The sequence below is a fragment of the Oreochromis aureus genome, linkage group 7 (assembly GCF_013358895.1).
Source record: "Oreochromis aureus strain Israel breed Guangdong linkage group 7, ZZ_aureus, whole genome shotgun sequence".
Lineage (NCBI taxonomy): Eukaryota > Metazoa > Chordata > Actinopteri > Cichliformes > Cichlidae > Oreochromis > Oreochromis aureus.
In genome coordinates this window covers 42,551,156-42,578,418 of record NC_052948.1, presented here as the reverse complement: position 1 = coordinate 42,578,418, position 27,263 = coordinate 42,551,156, and the positions used below count along the sequence as shown (strand labels likewise).

The following is a 27,263-nucleotide window of genomic DNA, read 5'->3' as shown; positions in this document are numbered from 1 at the left end:
TAAATCCAATAGGCTGTCTGGTCAGAGGGTCCGTGACACTCTGCACATATAGGCTTTACTACACACACTGTTTAATTTGTCTGCTCTAGATAACACTCACTAGTATATCTATGCTGACTATTGATTCTTTGCAGATAATCAGCACAGTGTACTACTTTAGCATCAAATATTTATAAGTGTTAAAATAGCTGCATGTCATTTATAAAAGATGTCTGCCAGTTTTGTCTTAAGTGCTTGACTTGAAGTTACCTTCACATCTTTTTAGGTTCATGAAGACCTTTTACCTCTCATCCAAGGAGCTTCTTCAGTACTAAAACTGATGAGTCCCAGGTGCAATTAATTCACACTCAAATCTGATAGGTTTATGTATAATAGTATTGAATGAGTTCATGTGGCTGAAGTTTGTGAAGGTGATAACTGGAGAATGTGACGTAGCATTTTCCAATTGATATCCGTTAAAAGTCCCAGTGACCTTAACCTGAAAGTCAGAGGTTTCTTAGATAATTTCCGAAAATTACCAACGATTTCCAAATTTAAACCATAGCTGCATTTAAGAGGATGCTTTTTTTCTTCTTTGTGATGTGTTCATGGTGTAGATGTAAATAAAAGGTGCAGTCCCTGGACAGAAGAGGAGAGGAGACAACTTAAACCAGGGGTCGGCAACCTTTCTGATGATGAGTGCCATCTAAAATTTCCTCAGAAGTCAATGTGCCATATGATTGCATTAGCAATAAATTTAATAACGCTCTATATTAACAGTTACACACTATATAGAACAACTTTATAGAATTATATTTGCAGATGTTGGCAGCTATCAGCGAATAGTTATCAGCTATTTTGAAACAAAAAAAAGACACTTTATATCTATAACAAGAACAGTAAATGAACTGTACAACAGAAAATGCAAATGCTATTTATGGTCTCCACAACAATGACAAGAAAAATAAACTGGGCCAATATGGCATGTTTGTTAATACAGGGATACACATGTTAATGTGATCTCTGGTCTCCCACTCAGAGACACAGGTCTCCGAGTGTCCAGCATTCAGATGGCTACCTGAGGACACTCTTCATGTGAGAGAAAATCTGCTCACACAGATATGTAGAACCAAATACTGTCAATAAGGCCTCTGCAATGTTCTGAAGACAGTTAAACTTGTCAGGTAGTGATGTCCAGCAGGTGAAAATGCAAGCTCCATGAACACGCACAGCTACGGATTACAGCTCCGTTCGTAGTTCTGCAAACTTTGCAAACCCCCACAGAGTCGAGGTTTTCAGTTCAATCAGCTGCATTTCGATGTTGCATTAACTGGCATTAACTCAGCCAGTTAATGCGAGACAAATCCAGCTGCTCATTAAAGCTTTCTGGTTTGATCAGAAACGAAAACATTGGTCCATACACCTGAAAGTCCCGAAAACACATTGTGAATTCTGTCTCGAGTCTACAGATGTATCCGTGTATTTCCGTGGTGCTGATGCTGCGCTGAGCGGACAGCTCCTGAAGCATTTGAAGTGTTGGAATGTGGAAATTTCATCGCTTGAAAAAACTGCCAGCTAGCAATGTCCCTCTCACCGGTAGGCTAAGTTATTTTTAGCCAATTACAAGTTGAATCTGGTAGTTGGGGTTGTTAGCTAAAATACTGTCATTAAGAAGCGGCACAGCTAATGTGTGTATGCGAGCTAATTTGCGATGTGCACTGCTGGCCCGGCCATTTATTTTTTAATGCACCTTCTTAGATTAATTCACTGCGTGTCGTGCCCAGGGCTGGACTGGCACAAAAAATCGGCCCGGGCATTTTGACTAGAGACCAGCCCACGAGGTATTATAGGGAAAGCCATAAAGCCTTTGAATGAAAACAAACGCTGTCGTGACAGTGATGTACACTGTCTTGTTGGTATATGTATGATTTCTATACATTTTACATCAGATAAAAACTTTGTTTGTAAGATTCAGATAATTATTTATTAAAAGCTAGACATTTTAAATGAGAATAAGAAAAAAGTATTTCCTCGTGCCCCCCTCTCCCTGTTAATGCCCTACCTGGCCCCCTGGCAAAACTTTCCTAGACCCGCCCCTGCACAGTTACCAGCTGTCAGCTACTTAGAAAAGGATCCTGGTTTTATTTGTCTCTCAGAAACAGTTTATAACTTCGCTTCAACTCATTCATGTCACCTTAAAGGTAAACCTGTTTCTCCATCACCTGTTCAGCTGTGATGATTCAGTAAGGACATCTCCTGGTTTCATCTTCATGTTTCCCTCTCACCACATATCCAAACCGATATCATGACCAGCAGCTTTACAGCTGTGGCTCCAGCAAACACCAGCTGATACTAGAAATTATTATTAAATAAATTCTAACAACAGCTGATCAACCTTAAACGTGCTGCTCTTGTTTAGCGCGACATCCGCTGGTTTCTTCTTTCTGGCGCAAAGTGGGTGATAAACAAGAGAGACGGGACTTGCGGCAGAAAAGCCGATCAGCTGATCATTGATCAGTTTCATGATTGAAGTAGCAACAGGAGAAGGAGGGGGAGAGAATGAGAGAAGAAGAGGCAGCTGTGCAGCGTAAAGACACAGAATAACTCAAGCTTTGTCTTTTCCATTCTAGCTGAAGTCCGGTGTTGTGCCAAAAAGTGATCGTCTGCCAAAAACTGATTTCCGGTATTTGCCAAAAACTGATTGCTTGTATTTAAACTGCTATAAATAACTTGTTGGTCTATAATATGTGAAACATATGTCAAATGTATCACTCATGAATGATATCAAGTCATCTTGAGCAGCAAACAACATTCCTATAACAAGGTAGAAGCCGCAATCAGTTTTTGGCAGTGACTTTTATGTATGCTTTATTTATGCATTTAAAAACATTCTTGTTGACTTTAAAAATGTCTCTTTTAAGAGTAATCTGGCCAAGAGAACCGCTGAAATTGCAACAAATGCAATAATAGTTCTGTAAACATATTTTAAGTGGACAAAAGGGACCAGATTGACTATATTGCAAGTACAATAACACAGTTATAAAGATACTTGAGAAACAGGTAATTTTTAAATTTTATATATAACCCTGTTAGGTCTAATTGTTGAATGTTGCCATTGTGTTTCTTAAATTTGTACAGTCTTAGTTCAAGCAGTATTATCAAAGCTATTCCTTTGATCCTGAGCACCTCTAACCACTTTGTGTTGGGGGAGGTTTTATAGCAGATACATCCTATCTGGAAGATCTACTTCCTTTGATGTAAGCTTCCTGCGTTTACGACCCTTTGGTCAGCAGGAGGACACACACACACACACACCTGCATGCATATACATACAGTGCCTTGTCTTTGTAACCAAAGGGGTTGCGAGGGAGGTGTTTTGTAAACTATTGTTTGAAGTTTGTCAATAAAAGCCAGCGAGAGGAGGCCCTCATGGGGGTCACTTCCATGCTGGACATAGACGAGGCCTCCCTTGCGCAAGTAATCGATCGATCGCTGACTGTCTTGTTTTCATTCATGATGAATAAGTCTCTAGAATTAGCGGGGTTTGTGGGAACAGACCCAACAAACCCCTTTGTAATACCTGTTCACCAAAGTATATTTAGGAACACACGTAAAGATATTACACATAAAAAACACATGGAAACATTGGAAATCAGTTTTTGGCAGGCAATCACTTTTTGGCACAACACCGGGACAGACTGTTCCTTTTCAGCTCAATACGAAACGCGTAATATTTTCTCTGAATACAGGACGATTTCGTTTTTTACGGGACGGTTGGCAACTCTACTAACTAACCTTATGAATAGAATAAAGTTCACTATCAGTAACATCATAGCACCCACCCAGCTGTATAGCAACTCCGTCGTGCTAGCTAGTACCAGTACAAGTTATTGTAACTGACGGTAAAAAGTCAGCACAACGAAAATAAACTACACCTAAACTTGGTTTATATCTGACCCAGATAGACTGCAGGTCATAACTTCTTACCTGAAGTTCAATTCACCTGACACTCGGACCAGCGGCCGCCTCGGGTCTCTCCTCCTCCTGCCTCCCCTTTCCCTCATCCACCTGCTGGCCTTTATGGTAGCTCCGCCATAGCCACCACCAAACAACTGACTTATTTTTACACATCGGCCATCATCTGGCTAATCCACCACCTTTCATTGTTTATACCGTTACAAAAAAAAAAAAAAAAAAAATCATCGGCCCATAAAAACGAAAAATCACCACCGGCATGCCCGATAGCCAGTCCAGCTATGGTCGTGCCATCAGTTAAGGTGCCCAGGGTTGCCGACCCTTTACTTAAATGGAGTAAAGTTTTTTTTCAAGTGGCAGGAAATTTGAAATGCAGCTTTTCAAAGTTGCTTACTAAATAACAGCAAACATAGTTTCTGCACAGTTTGTCACAAAAAAGTTTTCTGCTAGCTAATGTGCAGTTGCTGTATTTCTCAGAGAGAGAGACCTTAATGTGGACAACAGATGTTTTTGCAAAACATCTTGCAACCTTTAATTCAATTGACTTAATCCACAGAAAGCAGCAGCACAGGTCAGCTGGTGACTGATCAGTCTACTCAGAGAAAGATCTACTGGAACTCCAAATAAGCTATTATGTCACTTATTAAGTAATTCTGTTCCCCACATTGGACTGCAGCACTCTGTTTGACCTCTACCTGTCAAATCCAACTTTAACCCTTAGTAGGGTCAGATGACAACATTAGTTGCCTCGATGTCCTTTATAGTTTAGATTAAAGACCCTACAATAATAGGGAGAACACTCCAACAGTCAGAGGACCCCCTATGAATAAAGACTTTGCAACAGTGGGAAAGAAAAAAACTTTTTTAACAGGAAGTAATCTCCGGTAGCGCCAGAATCGTGGAGGGGCAGCCGTATGCCGTGACCACTTATGAATGCAATGAGGGAAGGGGGAAGAGGCAAAAGAGGGACACACACACACACACACACACACACACACACACAAAGAAGGGTCACAGAGGTTGAAACATTTGGGAAGGGATCTCTGGATTGCATTATAGGTGGCTGATAGCTGGTGTTGCAGGACACCAGTTCTCTTCAGTGATGGTCTTTCACTTTGGCTGTTGATGGCCTCCTTTACTCCTTTCTCAAACCATCTGTCTTTGTCCAAAATGGGAACATTCGGATTCTCACAAGAGCGTCCCTTCTCCTTTAAGAGCAGACATACCACTGGGTCTTATCCTGATGAGGTGTTTCTTCTTTGCATCTCTGGAGTGGATGTTTGGTCTTTCATATGTACAAGCACTCCTCATTACACTGCACATCAGACATTGTGTAGTATTTAGTTTAAGTTGGCAAACAACCCTAAGAACCTCCAAGATGACAGCTTCCCAGGGTTAAATACCAGGTACACGCGATTAGCTGAAGCCGCCACGTGGAAGAAACGTGAAACATCCTCACAGACCAGAAAGAAGCCTAGCCACCTTCAACACAAGCACTGAAGACTGAGGACCTACAAACACAAATCTGCCAGTTTAAATTCATAGATAGAGATCTGAAGATTGAATAACTCGAGCTAAGAGTAGTTTCACATGGTAATGGGAATAGTTGTTCTCATTTAACAATATTCTTGTCAAGTCTAGTTTGAAAAATAAAAAATGTCCACTGTGATCTGTGTATGGAGTGAATTAACCTTACTGAACCTGCTTATCCAGTCCTAACTGTAATTTTAGTTTGAGAGGTTTATCAAATATTATACCTGAAAGTATTTTTTATGCTTCACAGCAGAATTTAGGGCTACGTAATCATTACTTTGAACTGCAGATGGTGAGGTCTTATTATTTTTTACTTTACAGTCTGCAGTCAGCATGGCAGTGCAGTGTTTAGGAGGTCGCCTGACAGACGTCCAAAGCTGCTTGTTGACTGTGGCGGTCTTTGTGTCGATATTTCATGTTCTTCTGCTGCCTCCATCAGTTTTCTCAGAGCATGTTCATTCTTTATTCTGAAGTTGTCGTGACTAAGTGCATATGCTTCTGTGTCCCTGTGCATTTGTTAACTCTATTATAGACTGGCCACGTACCCAGAATTTACCCGACCTCTCGCTTAATGGCTTGAGCCCCCTCGCATTGGGTAAGTGGTTAACAAAGTGGATGGATGGATGATTCTGTCACTGCAAACTGTCTCAGTGAGACATTTGAGTAGAATGTATTAGTAACACTTACACAATCACTGTATTTAAAATAGCAGCTACAGCTGAGGAATAACAAATGGCACGCCACCACATCCGTAATGAGTTGATTGATTAAAATAAGAGTCGTAAAGAAAGGAGGAGTCTGGTTTTCATATTTCATATTTATTGGTTTGATGCATTAGTTCGGATTGGACGACACAGACTGAATTTAAAAGAAATAGCCGACCTCTGCGGAGAAAATGGACTAATATAATTTGATGATCATTTCAAGAACATAAACTCGGGCTGAGACATATTGGCTTGTAAGTTTCAGGCGTTTCTAAGAGTCTCGTCATTTGATTTACAGATCTGTGATGAGACTGCAGTCCTTACAGACGACACATTGTTTTAATATATGACCTCTACCAGGCTGAAATCACTGGACATGCTCAAAATCACTGAGCACTTATTGTAATTGATCATTTCCACAAACCTCCCATATTTTTTGCCATCCAACTTACAGATAAAAAAAACACTTTATTTATATGAATGCTATGAACCCGATTGCTTGCTTTCACTGTTAAGTTTTCCACTTTTTTCAACATAACCAGTAAAAATACACAGAATATTTAGATGGTAATATTTAGGTATTAATGAGCCATAGCCCCACATCTTACTGCATCATGAGATTTTATTAAAATATAAACTAAACACTTGTAATATTATTAAGATCGACCCTGTGGTTATTGATCTTCTTTGTATTTTTCTACCAAACACCACCGCTGTCGTCCAGTCTTATTTACTGCCCTATTTTTCGTGATCATTTCATTTATACATTAATATTTGGAAAAATGCAAAGACATTGAAATAGATATCCAGATAGCTGAGGCAGACAGTGCACACAAGACTCCAAGGTGCTTGGCACAACCATGGACAGAAGATGCACTGCATGGTTAGATCAAGCACAATGGAGTCATGAGCAACGACAAAAAAAGTCCAACAGATATCGCATAGATGCAACTCTGCACAAATTGGCCAAGCAACGTGCCGAATCGACCAGGTTTTTGTGCAAATGTTAAGTATCAGGTTTTATTTTTTTCCTGAAAAAAAGACACAGCATTGTTAGAATATTTTATGGGTTTTGTTGAAGGACGATCCTCCAGTCGGTGCCGTCGGCAATGCAAAATTTCAGAAAAATCCAAAAAGTGTGAGAGACGTGATCTGATCTCATGGGGATGTTTAAAAAAAGAAAGAAAGAAAGAAAGAAAAGAAATGCTACTGGTTGCTCTACGATCAAAAAAAGATGAAGAGACTTGCAGCTAGGAAGATCTGCAGAATAAAAAAAGGGAACGATTACTCACAGGTCATGCTCACTGCGGGGAAAAAAGGGCTACACCCTTCCTGCGCACGAACTGCGTCAAACCCCACCCTCTCGCCCTTCACGCCCAACTCTAACAGAGGAAAAAAGTCACCATTTGATCACTTTTTACTCTTTTAATACTCAAATCTCAAACATTCTTAAGAAAGGATCTGCAGCAGGCCTGAAAAATGGTGACTTGATTAAATTTGTTTCCTCATTGGGCATTCCCAACGTCATCAATGGAAACAGAGTTTGGGTAATTCATCTGTGATCTTGTTAGAGTCGCAAGATCTCATAGAGTCCAAGTCCCTGAAATTTTAGTAGTTATTGACTAAAAACAAACCATGCTCCCTGGACACTATTGAATTAAGAATGAGAGCTATAGCTACTTCTCTGTAGTCCATCTGGGGTGCGTCTGCCATCTACTAAGAGCAAAGAAAAACCACTCCTAACATTTTAGTCCTATGTTAACTGTTCCCATGTTGTGATACCATCAGGCTAAGAGAGCTTCTTTTCCAAAAGGTTTGACAATCTTGTTACCTTCCCTTGTGTCTCTTTCCAGCTCCCTGAGGACATTTTACTACAATGAGAAGGCACGGCACAATAATCAACTTATAGGGCTAAGCAAGTGAAACCACTTTGTGTGATGAAATTACACCATAATGCATATTAATGCACCAAACAGGAAAAAAGCTGCATTTGGAAGTGACCAAATGGCACGAAAATTGGAGTACTTTGGGTGAAGATGGTGGGCGGCGGTGGTGAAACAGACTTTTGTTTTTCAGAACAATGAGGATGTTTGAAAGGGATGCAGTGCAGCTGATGGGATGGTTTGATGGGTTTTATGCACAGATGATGATTGTGATACATGATTGCGCTTACTTACCTTCTGTTTTCCTGTATTCTTCTGGAAATCAACATGGCTCAAAATACTAAGAGAAGTATTTGAAAAAAAGTGGTTTCTGTGCTAAAGCAACAAAACCTAAAGCAACTGTTCTTCAAACCTGACCAGCACAGTATCACTGAAAACAATTGGTCTCAACCTACACTGTGTTTTACGGACAACTTTCTGGCTGCTTTCGTTGGAAAGTCTCCTCTACACATTGTCTTTCCAAGAAACTCACCTTTCCATTCGCTAGCCTCAAAGCGGGTGTAAGGTGCAGGTGGTTGAGGGGTGGTGAAGACTGCTGGGTGCTCTGAGCTGTGTCTTGGGGTCTTCCAGCTTGCTCTACTGGAGACAGACTGTCCTGACTGCGTCCTCAGCACCCTTCAAGTCCCCAACTCCTGCCCCTCCTTCAAGCTAGGAGGGGTTGGTGATGTTCTCTTGGGATAGGTGCACTGGCAAGGAGGACTTGGTCAGGCTGGGATTGGATGTAGGTTGGGGAGTCTGAATGGGGGGGGGCGCCGGTTCCGCATTTCATAAATATTAATACAGAGTCCTCTCTCTCCAAATGGGTAGATTCTTTAATTTTGTTAGAGGGGGAAGTGCTTTATTCACTTAATGGCTTTTATTAGTGCCCAGTGTTCAACTCTTTCATTAGCTAAAGTGCTGCTATAATTTACAGGGTAAAAGGGGGTGGGGGAAGAGGCGGTGTCTGGGAAGGGTTGATCCTGCTGCTGCTGCTTCTGCTGGACAGGCAGGCATCACCTTCAACCACTGCAGCTTTTACTAAAAAGCAGCTTTTCGGCTAAAAGAACTGGAGTCAAAAGATATAAAATACACTCAAAGAACCGTTATCCTGTCGGTCATGCTGTCTCGCTTTCACATCTGTTTTTTTTCCCTAAACACATCTGTGCAAATCTAAAGTGTTAAGGATTATCCCGAATTAGACACTGTAACCAATTTTTTTTTAGAAAAAAAGCACAATATTAATGACACTTCTAACAAATAAGTGGCTTTTTACTTATGAGCAGAGAACGATTTTGTGGAAACACGCAGTGGATTTCTCTCGCTGGCAAACTGGAATCATTTTTCTTTGTGGTTCCGCATCATATTCATTTGTTAAATGCAGATAAAAGCATCAATTTTTCTGCAATATTATATCCAATATATGATAAAATGTCTGCATTGTATGTATACATATTAAATATACTGTAAGGGTCTCTTATTCAGCTTGGCAACACATCTCTGAATGGGTTTTGTACACACGTTTGATAATTAAAAAACAAAACATGAGCATCTTTCACGTTTGAAGAGTCGACTCAGCCGGTCCAAATTTCTAATCTAGCCGTATTATACTACAGTTTACATGCTTGGTGTTATCCACCACATTCATTCATTAGCATCTGGTGCTCGCACTCAGAGTGGTCTTGTTGTAACATACGGAGATTAAATAACACCAACTTCCAAGAGTGCACCCAGGTCCAATAAAAAGCAGCTTTATTTTGCTCTGTGGAGTTTGGCTACTTGTGAACATCCCAACCACCCTCAGACTGCATCTGAGTGAATGAACTTATTAACCTGAGTGGCCGTCCCCACCAGAGAGCGGGGGAGTGGGTGGGCCACCAGTTTGAATAACTATCCCCATCATCAATGTCATATAAATCTCTTTCCCCCCTCCCCCCTCCGAGCCACAGTTAAATGTTTGCCATAATGCCGGCTGCGGGTACGTATCTACAACATTTCTGTGGGATTTTTCCTAACAAACCAAATTTAGCACAACACAGAACATTCCTGGTTACACTTTTTGATAAAGTAATAAATCTATTATCTGAATAAAAGCACAAGAACAGACACATTGAGATTCCACTGTGATTTTATTGTACAGTTCTTTTAGGAGTCAATGGAAGCCTTAACCAATATTCAATATGAACTATTCATGGTGTTAAGTACTGTGTGTTACTTTAAATATGACACTTTAACCTGCCATTGTTTTAAATCAATGAAAGCAAAAACAACAGATGCTGTAATGACAGACATGTCCGGTAGTTTATTGAGCAGCTGTACAGAACACTTTGTGATAACATGGGTCATGCAGTGAGGATTAAGACTCCTTTTTTTTTTTTTTACTTTTTCACCAGCTGGATAACATCTTCATCCTCCATCACATGGTCCTTGCCCACCTTTTGAGGGTTGTGCTTTACAGAGGAGCCCCAAACAAGTGCACTGAAAGAAAGAGTTAAGAAAAAAAGAGTTTGATCCTGGTTGATTCGTTCAAGAGTGTGAAAAGAAAAGATATCAGGCCATTATAAAGTAGCCCTACAAATCATTCTTTGCTACAGCTCTATTATAAAGGAACCTACTGGGTACGTGACATCCGTAAGGTGCAAAAGCTTGCATGTGTCACAGTTTGACCCGTCCCTTCCCTTGAGGATGGCTAATGCTCAGCAGCACTAACATAATGAATGATTGACGATGTTATCTTGGCTAGGCCATTTGGAGATGATGGTGCAACACGCGGTCACATGTCTAAAAATCAAACGTTCCAGTGATGGCAACATTTAGTCTGGTAAATGTTGCCATTTAGGGAGGTGATAGAGTCATGAGAAAAAGAATGTACACCCAGTTTTAGTTTTAAGGTTTTGACGCATAAAAACACATTAAGAATAATCTGATCAATACCACGCTCTAAAACCACTTATATACAACCTCAGATGAACTAAAAACAACAAAAAAAACCCCCGAGCTATTACATATGTGTCATTATTTATTTAACAAAATTAAGCCAAAAATGCAGAAACAATGTGTGAAAAACTAAAGTACAGTGTTCCTGCTTCCATAATAATCATGAGGGTAAGTGGCGCAGCTACTCAGAATGCATTTCAAAACAGAAATTTTGGCAGTTTGTTGGTCAGGAGGATTCAGGTGTGTTAACGACGGGGACCAATTGTTGCTGCTCATCAAAATGCTAACAGTTATTAAATGTCATTTACAAATAATCTGAAGTCCATCATTCTACAGAGAAAAAGATTCACAAGTTGGAAACATTAGAGACAGCTGCCAATCTTCTCAGGAGTGGACGTACCATCAAATTCAGCACAAGGTCAGATAATGTCATATCTACAGGCCTCAGTTAGCATGATAAATGTTTAGGTTCCTGACAGTACAATTAGAAAAACACTGAACTAGAGAAAAAAAGGTGTTGCGATGGTTGGGACATTGCAACACCTTTAAACTCAAGTGAAATGCTGTGGTGGGACCTTTAGAGATCTGTGCATAAACAAATTTCCAAAAACCTCGATGAACTAAAGCAGGGGTGTCCAACTCCAGACCTCGAGGGCCCGGTGTCCTGCAGGTTTTAGATGTGTTCTTGATCCAACACAGCTGATTTAAATGGCTAAATGACCTCCTCAACATTTCATGAAGTTCTCCAGAGACCTGGTAATGAACTTATCGTTTGATTCGGGTGTGCTGACTCAGGGTGATATCTAAAACCTACAGGACACTGACCCTTGAAGCCTGAACTAAAACAATATTATAAAGAAGAGCTGGCCAAAATTCCTCAACAACAATGTCACCGAATGATGAAGTCGTTCAGAAAATGATTAGTTTATAATATTGCCTTTAAAGGTGGTTTTCTACAAGCTGTTGAATCAGGGGTTGTATGGTTTTCAAAAAAATCCAGCCAAGCTTTTGTTAAATAAATAATGACACTGTGTAATATTCAATGTAATGCTGTTCATCTCAGGTTGTATTTAAATAACTTTAGAACCTTTTAAAGATCACATGGTATTTTATTTTGTCCTCATCTGTAAAACCTTAGAAATTGAGAGAGGGTGTACTTATTTCAGTAACTTAAATAAACAAAAGACAAAAATATTTTTAAAATATTAGCATTTTAGCTAAGGCAACTATACTCACTACTTAAATTCTTTGATGAGGTTTTTGTGAATCTTCATGCAGAAATCCTCCACTGAAGTTCGTTCATTGGGGAGCACAACAGGAGACGTGTAATCAGGAAGCTGGCCTTTGGGTTTGGTGTAGCTGTAAGTAAACGTATCATCTCAGTAACTTTTTCCAGTCTGAACACACAAACACTTCAGTTTTCCAAAGACTTGCTTTAAATCTATAACTGACTTTCGCTGCATTCACAGCATCTTTTGCAGATTGTATTGATGAAAATTCTTACATGCGCACAAGCCTTAAGTAGTCCCACATCCTCTCCAGCAGGTCATCAAAGTTCCAGCGGTGGTGGGCTGAGATGGGCACAGTGTGGGGCACTTTGTAGATGATGTCGAGCTCTTCAATGGAGATCTGGTCGATTTTGTTGAGCACATAAATGCATGGGATGTAGACGCTGTTGGGACAGGGACAGAGTCTGTAAGTGAAACCACTACATACTCAGTTATACTAAATAATCCAAGAAATAAAATTGTGAATAAATGAGTCTATATTTTGGTGCCGCATGAAGCCTTCTACTCCATTTACTTGTTAACCAACATGTCAGCTGGTACGCAAATGTTAGATATTACAACTAATGCCATTTACCTAACACAGGGTGCACGAGGTGTCAAACAGAAGATTTACAAATCAGTTACTTTTGGCAGAATAACTCCTAATGAATATCATTATAAATTCATAGAGCTTGCAGTAAAGGTAAGATCAGGTGACCTTGAACTATCCCTCGGTTATGCTGCTGTTGGCTCAGGATAATGCATGACCTCCCATAATGCATTTGCCTCTTTCACTCCTCTCGCACTTACATGCCACTAGAGTAAGTCCTTTTTTGCACTCTGTCACAGTTTGTGCTTTGCCATCTCTGTGCTTTTCCCTTTCCCCTCACAGCAGATGGCTGCTCCTCCCTGAGCCGCGTTCTGCCAGAAGCCTCTTCCTGTTGAAAATGAGTTTTTCTTCCCACTGATGCCAAGTTTTTGTTCATAAGGAAATCGCTGAATCACTGGGGTTCTTCTATAATGTTGTCTTTAGCTTAAAATATTAAGTGTCTTGAGACCATTGTGATGATTTGGTGCTACATAAATAAAACTGAACTGCATTGTCAACTATACACTCCAGTATAATCTGAGTCACCGACATGCTCTACAGTTTCTACTACATTTAGTAAGACATTTAATTCCTTTATTCTGCTTGTTGAATTTGAGATGTTTAGTTTTTCATATAAAGTTTAATACTTTCATTTAAATTTAAACTTATCTTAATTTATTGTATTTATTTTTTTAACTTCAAATTACTTTCCAGCTTATTTCTTTTGACATATCTTATTTTATTCATCTATATACTGTAAGCACTACTGCCTGATGTGGAGTTTACACGCCTGGGTTCTCGCTGTACTTCCTCCCAGTCCAAAGACATGCAGTTAGTGGGTTTAGGTTAATTGGTGATTGCAAATTGGCCATGGGTGTCGGTGTGAATCGTTGTCTGTCTCTCCGTGTTAGTCCTGCCACAGACTGGTGTCCTATCCAGCGTGTACCCCAGAATGGCTGGACGTATGGAATAAATAATGTATATTTCATTAAATTGTATAACAGCATGTGGATTAAGTGAAGCCTTCTACTTTTAGGTGGTTATAATTTCCACTGTGTCCATTTTCCTCTCAAAATTAAGTTATTTTTTTGTAGGAAAAATTGTTTACTTTTCACCGGAACATTTGGCTATATATTTTTATATATGTATATTAAGTAATTTTAAACATGTTTAAAATATGTATTGCTAAATTTACTTTTGTTAAGACACCTCTCTTCAAATAAATACTGTAAGTATACAGGCAAGGAGGAGGCCCCACCTAATGCTTTATGCAATTACAGTTCATAGGCCCATAGGCTTTTGAATTATGAGAATTTTAAAAAATATTTGCCTATATGAAACATCACAGTGGATTTTAACTCAATTAAATGTGAATGGAAGCTAGAATTTCATTTTTAATTCAAGGGATTTTCACAAAAAAAAAAATCCTTCTCTGCTCATGTTCAGCCAAATGCTGCAAAACTGATCAGACAGAGCTTTGCAGTGCAAATGGATGATGACCCAAAGCATACTGCAAAAGCAATGCCGAGTTTCTCAAGGGAAAGAAATGAGACATTCTTCAGTGGCCAAGTCACCTGATCTAAAATCAGTAGAGCAGCTTTTCAGTTATTAAATACAAAAGTGAGGGCAGAGAGACCCACAAACAAGCAGCAGCTGAAGGCAGCTGTCATAAAAGCCTAGTGGAGCATCTCATGAGAGGAAACAACATCTTGTGATGTGCAAGGGTGACTTCAGGCACTCACTGCAAGAATTTAAAAAAAAAAAAAAAAGTCCTTGTATTTAAAATTATGTTTGTCCAATTACTTTTCAGCCTCTGAAAATGGGAAGGTGTCAGTAAAAAATGCTGTAAATCCTAAACACGTAATGCATTTTTTGGCCAAATCCCTTACAATAAAGCTGAAAGTCCGGACTTTAAGATCCACAATGGGGGTGTACAGGATTTAGACATTATTTGAGAAAATATTCTATAGACATAGTATTTGGTAAATTTGTTTCTTTTCTGAAGTTGTAGTTTTTATTTTACTGTATTGTGGTCTTTCTCCTAGTTGTTTTTTTCTGAGAAAGGACCATGCTCAACTCCACATATCTCTGATCCCATATTTGTTGACTTCTTATATTAAGATAGATGACTCAAAGGTTTTTAAGTAATATTAAAACAGGAGTTCTTCCAGATGCTGCCTAGCACATAAACAGCATATTTAAATCCATCTGTAGTGGGAATGATGGGAGTGTTAAATTGGAGTTCAGACCGGCAGGCCACACCCACTGAGAATGACTAAGAAAGGCCCATTGTGACACTTCAGCAGCTTACCGATTTCCCTCCACCACATCGATGAGGTCATCAGCTGTGGAGTCACTGCGCAGAGTGATGTCGGCGTTGTGGATCTTGTACTCTGCCAAGATACTCTTAACTGTTTCAGCGTCAAGCTCACTCTGTGCACACTGGAGAGAGAGAGAGTGCATGTAAGTGGATGACTTAAAGTAACACAAAAAGCAAAAAATAGTCATTAAAAAGTCACACAATTTAAACATCTGTATTAATAAATTATTACATATTAGAGTCAGCAATACAATAAACATTGATATGTTCTAATCCATGTGGCATCACTACCCATTTCTGCATCTAAATGCTCTAAATGCAAGAGTGGCAGCTCTCCAAGGTGTTACAATAAACTGCAAAATATGAAAAACATTCAGCTCTGGACATAAACGAAAAAGGGAAAATTAAATGCCACCTTTGTTTGTTTGATTAGAGAAAATGGGATAGCTGACATTCTGCTACCTCATGATGAGTTACAGAACTACTGTTGGCCTGACATTAGTGCAGGTATGATGTAGCAAGAGGGTTAAACTGTTCTCAAAAGTACAGATAGACACAAATGCCGGACGGGAAGATAAACACCAAAAAAGGACAAAACATCAGACAAAAAAATGTCTGGGACTGTGGGATTTTAAAAACTTAGCTTGGAGAACATATTACACTTGAATGTAGAGGCTGAGAATGACAAGTAAGTAAGGTTTTAAGTATCAGTGTAATTATTCACTTTAATTCTAAAGTGAAAACTGTAAGTGCGAAGTTTCATTTACTGTGTTTATTATATGAAACGTACTGTAGCAGTAAAGTTGATGCCTCCTTTGTCCTTTTTCTTGAAACCGATGTTTGGTGGTTGCTTGTTAAGCCGAATGCCGAAGCCTTCCAGCTCATGTTCTATAAGCTTCTTATGAAGAAGAGGCTTCAACACATCGAGCACTATCAGAATCAGATTGCAGGTTCGAGCCACTGTGAGAGAGCGGAAAAAGAAACAATAACATCAGTCAGAGATGTGTAAAAAGAAATCCCAGGTGAAGTACACCTGTTCAGCTGCTCGTTAATGCAAATATGTAATCAGCCAATCACAAGGCAATATTTAGACATATAGCCAGGTAGGTCATATGGGTCAAGACGACTTGCTGAAGTTCAAACTTGAGCTTCAGAACGGGGGGAAAAAGGAGATTTAAGTGACTTTGGTTTTTGATGCAGGACGAGCTGGTCTACATTTCAGAAAAAGCTTTCAGGATCTACAGAGAATTGTCTGAAAAAGGGAAAATATCCAGAGAGTGCTGTGAGGAGTGCTTTTTATGGAAACCAAATGACCACTCCATAAACACATGGCACAATACAGGAGGGAAAGCTCAACAGAACAAGACAAATGAACTTAAAGGAGAAAACACATTTTTGAGGATGCCAGTGTTCACATTTTGGACCAAGAACACAGACGGTTTGAGAGATGAGTAAAGAAGTCCATCTACATCCACTGTGAATTTCTGTCACCAAACAGAGGTGGTGGGTGTGACACGAGTTATCAGCCACCTACAATGCAATTTTGAGAAACCTTCCCAAGCATTTCAACACCCACTCTCACCTTGCCTCAGGTGACCTCGATAGCTCATATGAGGTACAAAAAATGTCTTTACAAACCTAAAGAAATCTAGTTACCTTCTTTTCAAGCACTTAAGACTACCATAACCTGTATGACTGAAAATCTACATAGACCACTGAGCATTATTTAAAATGTCACAGCCTACCTAGGTATTGTTGCAGCAGGATAGCACACCAGGTCACAAATCACCTTAAAACAGATTTTGTAAACATGACATTAAGCTGTCAGCAGCAGCTGATAAATCTGCAGCAACTGTGTCACGTTATCATGTAAATATCTGAGGAATGTTTCCAGCACCTTGTTGAATCTGTGCTATATAGAATGAAGATTCAAGATTCAAAGTGTTTATTGTCATGTGTCACAAGAGAAAAAGGCATTTCTCTGTGCAATGAAATTCTTTCTTTGTTTTTCACCTACAGATGCTGATTAATATATACAATAGAAATAGAACATATAAATACACATAGTACAAATAAATAAATGAAGACAGAAAGGAGACAAAATATGGAGATTTGAAACAGAGATGTGTGCAAAAGAGCTAAAGAGCAAACGCAGTTCTAATGGAAGTACCACAACCTGGTACAAGGAAAGTGTAACTAATAAATTGTCCAGTGAGTGGATAAAGTTGAGGTTCACTGCCTGCCCATAATGGTCAAAAGAAATCTTTGAGCAGGCTTGCACTTTTTGATGCCAGAGAAAATGTAACAGTAATGAAGTGGAAAAGTTTCAAAATGTGCGTGCATACACGATATAAGTGTGCCATGGGAAGAAGGCAGTGATGAGGCTCATGAAAGGAAGAGCTTAAAATACCAAGACTTTATCCAAGAGTGTAGAGTGAAAGGGTGGCAACTATGTCTGTTTCCTCTAGAAGAGGAATCCCAGTACAGTCACTGTAAATGGCACTCACTACACTCAGAGTTTCAGAAAATGAGCGGAAGACAGCTGTATGCAGGATTGTGGAAGCAGCAGAAAGAGCCTCTTATGGGCTCTGGTATAAAAGGGAGGTGTAGGGTTGGAAGTGTGGAGGTGGTGGGCAGTTATTTGGCCATCGCTGCTGACATGCCAGATGGAGGGTGTTGCAGTTAAGGGTTGAAATGCCAGGTTAAGCCTGGGCATGACATCAGCTCCAGGCCGAAGGCCACAGTCAATCTGTAGAGCACCAGCGGTTGTGTTTTAAGCAAACTTTAGATAAACAATGTGTATGGGCAGAAATCTGTGCCATCAGAAACTGAATTTGAATAAGTTAAATTTGAATTTGAATTACTCGGATTGAATCTGAATTGTAACTTGAATGAAAGCTTTTGAAAACTGAATTTGAATTAGTCTAATTTGAAATTGAATTTATGGTTTGAAAATGAATTGATTTGCTTTGAAACTGCATTTTATCCTTTAAAAATTCAGCTCTCGAATAATTTCAGATTCACTTCTCACCATTCAGTTTCAGTTCTACAATTCAATTTCAATTCCAAAATTCAGTTTTTTGGGACTTACATCCGGTTCCGGTTCAAGCGCAGATTAATAGAACTACAGACTGATAGTGTTACTGACGGAATCTACAGCGTCTTGAGCTGAATTAAGACTTCAGAAGTCATTCGTCATGTCGAATGACCAGCGGATGAACTCTCAGGTTGGTAATAAATGTATTACATGTATAAGAACAAGCGTCATGTTAACAAATGATAGCCGTACAGTAACTTTTATGCTTATTGTAGCTGTTAGCTAAAAACGCTAATTTAGCCTAGTTTGCCCTGGATTCAGCTTTGACAAACAAATATGATCGACTGTTTCTAGTAGAATTCCAAAGTTGTCATCTTGTACCCTGTCAGAGCCCTGTATGCTTGCAGAGACCCCTACAGTAAGGAAACATGCAAAACGCTGTCCAAACCTTTGTATTTGAGCTTTATTTATGTCTTACACAGCATCCCAACTCTTTAGCTAACTTAATAACTTTAGCTAAAGTGAATAGTTAGTCTAATTCATTAGTGCAGCATTACTGATCACCTCTGTTTGAAGTGATATGATATGATATACAACTATCACTGAAACAGCAAACTTTGTAAATAAACAACACTTCTCATTCTCTAAACGTTTGGCCACAGCTGTAAATTACACTATCAGTGCTTTTTCACTCTTGACAATAATTACATTTCTAAATTCTCTTTGTGCATTTACAGGTAAACAATATCTAATATTTTATCTAAATGACTGCTTTGTCTTTGAAAAGGTGAAGAGCCTGAGGCCGGTGACAGTCCAGTTCTACTCTAATTACATCCTTACGGTGGCTCACAGGACAAGGCTACATTCCTGTCCTGCCAGAAGAGAAGAGAAACTTCAGAGTCTTCATGAAGTTCAACCAAAACCTGTCATATGGAATATGACAGGGGTCTCAAACTCCAGTCCTCGAAGGCTGGTGTCATGCAACTTTTCCATGCCCTCGAGGACTGGAGTTTGAGACTCCTGCTGTATGGTGTTCATGCAGTTTTCTACCCCACAGTTACAGCATGTCTGACTGCCAGTTCAGCATATTCAAAAATATATGATGAGTTTAAGCATGTGATGACTAAGGCCTTCCATTATGGTGTTTGTCATCACATGTCACAGACATCTGGATGATCATTTGGAATAAACAAAAAAACGAATAACTTGTTACTTCATCTTTTATCTTTATTATTATTATTGTTGTTCTTATTTTACATTTTTCATTGTTAGGCATTAGGTTTATTTGTAGTAGTCCTTTCCAGCTTCTTTCCCTCTTCCATATTACTGTGTCAGCTTGTCAGCATCTATTTGGGGTTGGGAATGGAACAGGAAGTAAGGAACAGAAAGTGCCATTTAAACCAGGAGAGGTTCTTATATTTCAGAAGAAGGGATTAATTCAAAAGAAATGACCTCAATGCCATATTTTATTTAGGAACCCTAGAGAGCACTTTGCAAAATAACACATTCTTATAATTTCACCCTCAGATGAGCCAAGCTACGACTGTCAGGGAAGGTGATGTAGGTACAGAGCATGTGAGAGTGGTTAAGTTAATGTCTCTTGTCTAGATGAAGGCACAGGAGGGATCAATGGCACAGCGTGAGAGATTCAGTATCTTCAGTCTTCAGTGGACACTCCATTTCTGGCACAAAACACCTGTAAAAGATGGTCGATTTAGGAGGTGACCCGACAACTTCAGCCTGTCAAACATAGCAATGGAGCAGTATGTTTAAAAACAACTAATAAGCATGCACTCAGTACCCTAAGAATTATTATGGTAGTTAAACACAGTGATAGTTGTATATCATATTATATCACTTCAAACAGAGGTGATCCAGTAACGCTGCACTAATGAATTAGACTAACTATTCACTTTAGTTAAAGTTATTAAGTTAGCTAAAGAGTTGGGATGCTGTGTAAGACATAAATAAAGCTCAAATACAAAGGTTTGGACAGCGTTTTGCATGTTTCCCTACTGTAGGGTCTCTGCAAGCATACAGGGCTCTGACAGGGTACAAGATGACAACTTTGGAATTCTACTAGAAACAGTCGATCATATTTGTTTGTCAAAGCTGAATTCAGGGCAAACTAGGCTAAATTAGCGTTTTTAGCTAGCAGCTACAATAAGCATAAAAGTTACTGTACGGCTATCAATTGTTAACATGACGCTTGTTCTTATACATGTAATACATTTATTACCAACCTGAGAGTTTATCCGCTGGTCATTCGACATGACGAATGACTTCTGAAGTCTTAATTCAGCCCAAGACGCTGTAGATTCCGTCAGTAACGCTATCAGTCTGTAGTTCTATTAATCTCGCGCTTGAACCGAACCGGATGTAAGTCCCAAAAACTGAATTTTGGAACTGAAATTGAATTGTAGAACTGAAACTGAATGGTGAGAAGTGAATCTGAAATTATTCGAGAGCTGAATTTTTAAAGGATAAAATGCAGTTTCAAAGCAAATCAATTCATTTTCAAACCATAAATTCAATTTCAAATTAAACTAATTCAAATTCAGTTTTCAAAAGCTTTCATTCAAGTTACAATTCAGATTCAATCCGAGTAATTCAAATTCAAATTTAACTTATTCAAATTCAGTTTCTGATGGCACAAATTTCTGCCCATAAATGTGAATCATTGTCTCACTGAAAATCTACAAATACAACATCTTATGATTTAATCTGTCTATAAATATATACGGGAGAAAACTAAATTCCAGTAGCACTATTAGTTGTGCTGCCATTATATTTCCCTCTAAGCAGATTCCACTGTGATCAAATCATTACCTGCGATGACCTGTCGGCCTCTGCCCTTTCCATCCTTGGCGCCCTCAATGATTCCCGGGAGATCCAGGAGCTAAAAAGGAAGAAGTAAGGAAAAGAAAAATATAAGCAAATAACTTCAACCTTACCACAGTATGAACAATATTCGAGATTTTGAAGAAAGCAGAAACTCTTGTACCTGAATTTTAGCACCTTTATACCGAATGACTCCAGGTACCAAGTTAGAGTGGTGAACTCGTGAGGCAGCAACCTCAGAGTATACACCTGCAAGGTTACTTAGCAGTGTAGACTTTCCTACTGAAGGAAAGCCTACAAAGCCAACACGAGCATCACCGGTTTTCGCTACATCAAAACCTAAAAGTTGGAGGAGACATATATATATATATAAAAAAAAAAAAAAAATCAAATATGCATTAGAATTCTTTGCCGGGCAAAAATAAATAAATATTTAAAATAAAACTTTGGTAACATCATTAGGACACAAGTATCCTGATCTCACCTTCTCCTGTCCCACCACCGCTGCCTCCTTTAGGTGTGATGAGTTCCTCTGAGTTTGGCAAGACGTGCTTTGAGCAGACCCAAGTGGTGAGCTGTGGCCTTGTTCTTCTGCGTCCTGGCCATCTACAGTGAACAATAACATCAGTCTGCGTGAGAACTTTCTAAAAAGCATTAAGTAAGCAGTTTTACTGAATGCACTCAGGTACACCCATGGTGAAACTTAAAACAAAATAGACTTATCCTTTACAATTGAAAGTTTAATTTTGCCCATCTGGATTTACTGTAATGTCAGTGCAGTAACAACGCTATAAACCTGTTCCCATTCTTTCATGTTGTACAGTTTTTACTTTATGCCAACTTAAATGCAAGGGTTTCTTACATTTGACATGCAACTTTAACTCAAACTTACATTCTTGCATGATCATAGTTAAAGCAAAGAGTTTTTTTTAACATTAATTAACAGATATTCATTCATTTTATTTAATAACCTTAGTTTTTCTGTCCATTTGATAAATAATGCAGTTTAAAGCATTTAAGGTGGGAGGAAACATTTTTAATATGCAGGAAAAGTCCTGGTCAAGATCAACACAGCTGTGTTTCTCTGCACATTACAATGTACACCTAGTGCTGGTCTCAAGTTAGGGATAAATGGGTAGGTTGTGACAGGGAGGACGTCCGGTGTAAAGTCTTTGCCAAATCAAACATGTTAGCTAGAAATGTTATTAGTGATTTACAAGAACTGCTACCGGTACAACTGACCAGCAGGGTGGCTGCTAATGGCCAAAGACTGAGAAAGAATAGTAGGGGAAGGCATGTTTGGAGGCAGCAAAATAGAAGGCAAGATTTTAAATGTAGGAATTATGGCTGGTAAAGTGAGAGACATGGCTGACAAAGGAAAGGATGTTCAAGATGGATCTGTCAGGCAGGAAGATAAGAGGAAGACCACAGAGAGACAGATGGAAGCAATGATCTGCTGTGGCAACCCTTAAAGAAGACACTGAAACAAGTACTCTTTGCACTGCAACCTGAGGGTTTCCTTTACTGCCTCTGACAATACAGTAAAGTTTCCATAAAAATCTAAAACATTCGGTTTAATTTAAAGCAAGTACCCCTGCTGGTATGAACTCGCATGTTCAAATTTGAGGCTTCCTCAATACAACAGACGGCACACCATACAAAGATCATAATATATGGATACGTGCGGATTAAAAGACAGCACTGCAGTCTTAAATTAACTTGTATTGACAGTTAAAGTGTACACGTTACGTAAAGGCGAGCTTGTTACCACCATCAACCTGCACTAGCACATCCGTTATACTGTCTTATATGATTAGTAATGGATTCACAAGTTCACTGATTGGGTAAAGCAACTTCATAGGGACTTTGTGGTGAAAAGGGAAAAAATTGAGTTAGAAATATTGAGAGTAAAACAAAGCCCGGCTGTAATATTGTTGCTAACGCTAACAGTTTGTAGCAAGCTTAAACGTGACTGTCAGCGGGTTAGCCCGCCCGCTGCTTCCATCTTACCTCATTTTCAATTTCTGCTATTTTGGCAAGTATACTCATGGTGACGGTGTTCCCCGTGTACAATTGACGTTACCGGTTGAAACTAAAAAGGTTTTACATGGAAGTTGGCAAAGTTATTGGGGTACTTTAGCATGCACGCCACACAAACGCGGTTGTGCGGTTTTTCGAGGGAAATCTCGCGAGAACTCGGACAGAAGCGGGGCATGATACCCGGTGCATTGACCAATAACAGCCCGCGTTGACTCACAGGTTGCTCACAGGACAAAAAAGAGAAACGCAAACGCAGCATGAGCTTCCAGAAGGGCAAATGCTTCATTTGCGAATCAGGAGCATGGAATTTAGTACAACTAAAATTGCAAATTAAAAAATATAAACACAAATACTGCCCTCTGAGTCCAGCTTTCATATAGCCTGCTATATGGATAATGGAAAATTCCATTATTTATTTGGAAAGGTTGCACTTCACTGGATATCAGAAAAAAAAACGTTTAGTTAACTTGTTTGATAAATCCCAGATAGCTTTTCGAGGAAAAAAAAATCTTTGCATCAAAAGGTACAATAAAGCTACTAAACACAATATTTGATTAAGAATTAATGTAGGCCTGTGTGCCCGATGAGCATTGGCTTGTACTTTTATCAAGTTTCGGATGTTTCTGAGTTGTGAGGAGACATCGTCGTTCTAAATTGATTTAAATAACCGTTTTACGCTGTAAAACATAAGATTGAATCAGTTTCTAGCTGAGAATGTACCACCGGACTGCGTTACTGTTGTCATGCAAAAGTTATACACCTGTACCTAAAATACTGCATGACTACATTTACTCAGGTAGGATAGTGCGCTTTGATTTCTTTTGCGTTTTTAATGAAATAATCCATAAGTTAAATATTAGAAGTTTTATAAAACAAAACCATTTAACTACACATGAACTAAATTACCGACATTACCGTCTCCTAAATTAGGGTTATGAATAAAAACACCTCTACAGAAGAAAATCTTGATGAAAAAATAAGCTCATGGGCCACTTCATTGAGTACACCTCAGTGGTACGAGGTGAGAATACCCTTTGCCTTTAGAACAGCCTTAATTCTTCGTGACACAGATTAAAAGAGACGCCGGAAACATTCCTCAGAGATTTTGGTTCATGTTGACATGATCACACAGTTGCTGCAGATTTTGCAGCTGCACAACCCTTTATGAGAATCCCCCATTCTGCCACATCCCAAAGGTGCTCTACTGGATTGAGATCAGGTGGCACCGGAGGCCATTTGAGTACAGTCAACTCATTATCAATCAGTTTGAGATGATGTGGACTTTGTGACATCACGTGTAATCCCGTTGAAGGCAGCCATCAGAAGATAGACACACTGTGATCATACTGAAGACCGACCGATATATCGGCACTGCTGATATTATGAGTTATGTTATGAGTGGTAATGTTATCAGTGTTCATGCTGCATAGTTTGTCCACCAGAGGGCACTTTTAAACGTCTCTGCTGGCACAAACACAGCAGATCTAAGTAGAGTCAGGCAGAGCATAAACGAGTAATCCAGGAGTTGTTGTGACAATAAAATATGATTATTTTTAAACTGAATTGGAAGGACTCATAAATAACATAACAGATATTATGGAAATATGTTTATATTTCATGTGTCATGTTTCATTTCACCCATCAGCCCGTCTGGCGCCAACAACCATGCCGTGTTCAAAGTCACTTAAATCACCTTTCTTCAAAATTCTGATCCTCCGTGTGAACTTCAGCAGGTTGTCTTGGCCATATCTACCTGCCTAAATGGACTGCCATGTGATGTGTATCATATTTAATACATGAGTTTTTGTGTTATTTATGAGCTGTTGAAAAGGTGTACCAACAAAGCATCCAGTGAGCGTATAACTGCATATAAAGTCAAAGCTGAATGCACACAAAGTATTGCAAACTGATGCTTCGGTAAGATTAATATAATATCACATTTGTTGAATAGTAATTACATTTATTCAGGTAGAAGTTTAGATACTGTATTTGGATTTCTGGTGTGTAATTGTATAATTGTTGCATGTTAACTTTTAACAAATAATCAATTCTACAATTCTGCTTCTAAATAAGAAAAATCTTAGAACTTTGTTATATACTTAGGGACTATCCCTTTACTTTTGCCAACACAATGGCAACTCTGGCTATATCAAATAATCTAATTTATGTCATAGCGAACCTTTTACTTTAGAAGATTTATAAAGTCTGTGGTGCACTTTACCTGGAGTGTACATACTGATGACCACATTGCCTACAACACTGGTTATTCTTTCTACAAAAGCACATAAGATACAAACCCACATTTAAATGCACACAAAAAGGATGGAGACCGGTGAAATTGTATATTTTTATTGTTTAATTCTTTATCGTTTAAGTCGCATACAGTATAGTCTGTCATTGGTTTCTATGCTGCTAAAGTTTGTGGACTGAACATCTGTGTTTTGTCAACTGTCTGATTGATTTATTGTTTAATGAGTGAGCTGGTTGAACAAAACCTGTGATGGATCTCCTCTGACCCATGCGATGCTCTGTGAACCTTGAAATGGCTGTTTTAAAAATACACAACCATTATGGTCGTATACTGAGTAATAATGCATAAAAGGGTATGTTGGACACATCAGAAGATTTCACAGTTCATATGTGCTAGAGTGCATTAATGACCAAAGTGGATATATGAATAAAATCAGAATATATGTTAAATCAATTGTGGACCGTAATATTTCCAAGTGTAATAAATGCCAATCACATTTACCAGCCCTGCTCTTCCAGCTCATCCAACCAGTATCATCCAAAGCATATGCTGTAAATGATAGATGGAGTGTGAAGAATACCACAGTTTTTAAATCACACTATTTGTTAATTATGTTCAGAAAAGAGTCTCACAGACAGTTTTATGTATCTTAACTCCAGTCCAAGATATCCTTACCGTGTGCTAGTTACGCTGAATCTGCCTCTTAATCGATCCCACGTTGTTGTTTGTTTAGTTTTAAGAGGTGTGCTTCTCCTCATTAAAGTATATAAAATAGGCATTTACTTTTTAAAAGGTAGATATGGTTACGGTTTTGTTGTTCAGCATTTGTTGTTGCCCAGCTGGGATGGCAGCAAGCATAAATAGCACAGGCAAAAGGAAAAAAAAAAGACAGGAGGTGAGACACAGCGAGACAGGGGGTTAATTAGTAAATATATGATCACTCAGTAAGTTTCTAAAGACCTCTGCAGGTCTAAGATGATGCTTCTTTGTGAGAAACAGAAAGGGGGCTTTGATTTGAATCATTAACACTAGCCACAACTCGATAATTGACAATAATAAACCCATGCCCGAACATTTAAAATGTTCTTCTTTTAATGAGCAACGTATCTTTATATCATATCTTAGTCAGCATTGAAGTGCATTGATTAAAAAGTAAGTGCAAGTACAGGTTCTGATGCATTCATTTTACTAGAGGATTAAATTATTTGCAACGTGGCCCCCAAAAATAGTCATTCTACAGGGCACTCTGCAAAGGAAAACCACTATAGTTGATGCTGTTTCTAACCTAAAAGATATATGCTGTTTTCCTCATTTCAAGCTTTTAAAGTTATCTCTGAGTGACAGTGTGTAGGAGCGATTTTCATCTGGCTTCTGCTGTCAGTTCACTCCAGTCCGTAAACCGTAGTACTTTTCCTCAATATCACTGCCATGCTCCCTGACTGATTTCTCAGTGGTTTCTCGGTTTCCTTTGAGGAACACAGAGACTGAATCAAGCCAGCAGAAGCACAAAGTCTGTGAGAAGCACTATTTTAGTGCAATAGTTTCACACTTGGTAACCCTGCTACCTAAAACTGGCTACCTCTGCATAGAGATGGAGAAGAGTTCTTATCATAGCCCCATCGATAGGCCTTTTAGTTGTTACTGAGGGAAGCGCCATTATTTTTATGTCACCAGAGCAAGGATAACAACATCTTTTGAGGTAATAAAAATAAATAACAGCATGAAGTTATCCATTAAAATGTATTGTCCCCAGTATCTTGGATTCTGTCATCAGAATTTGGATAATACTTATTGAAACCATAAGGCTTTACGATAATGCAACTTGGCCATATGATGGCAAAAGTCTCCAGTGGAGGCGTTCCCCTGGACT

General features: G+C 39.0%; 1 protein-coding gene across 1 annotated transcript; it reads right to left on the bottom strand.

Annotated features, from left to right (window-relative positions):
- Positions 1-10,220: 10,220 nt before the first annotated feature.
- drg1 (developmentally regulated GTP binding protein 1) lies at positions 10,221-23,305 on the bottom strand. Its single transcript, XM_031742613.2, is given in 10 exon segments — positions 10,221-10,588; positions 12,284-12,406; positions 12,552-12,719; positions 15,216-15,346; positions 16,015-16,184; positions 21,091-21,160; positions 21,266-21,441; positions 21,587-21,633; positions 21,635-21,708; positions 23,113-23,305. Coding segments are annotated over 10 exon segments (1,098 nt in total). The 5' UTR covers positions 23,152-23,305; the 3' UTR covers positions 10,221-10,488.
- Positions 23,306-27,263: the final 3,958 nt, after the last annotated feature.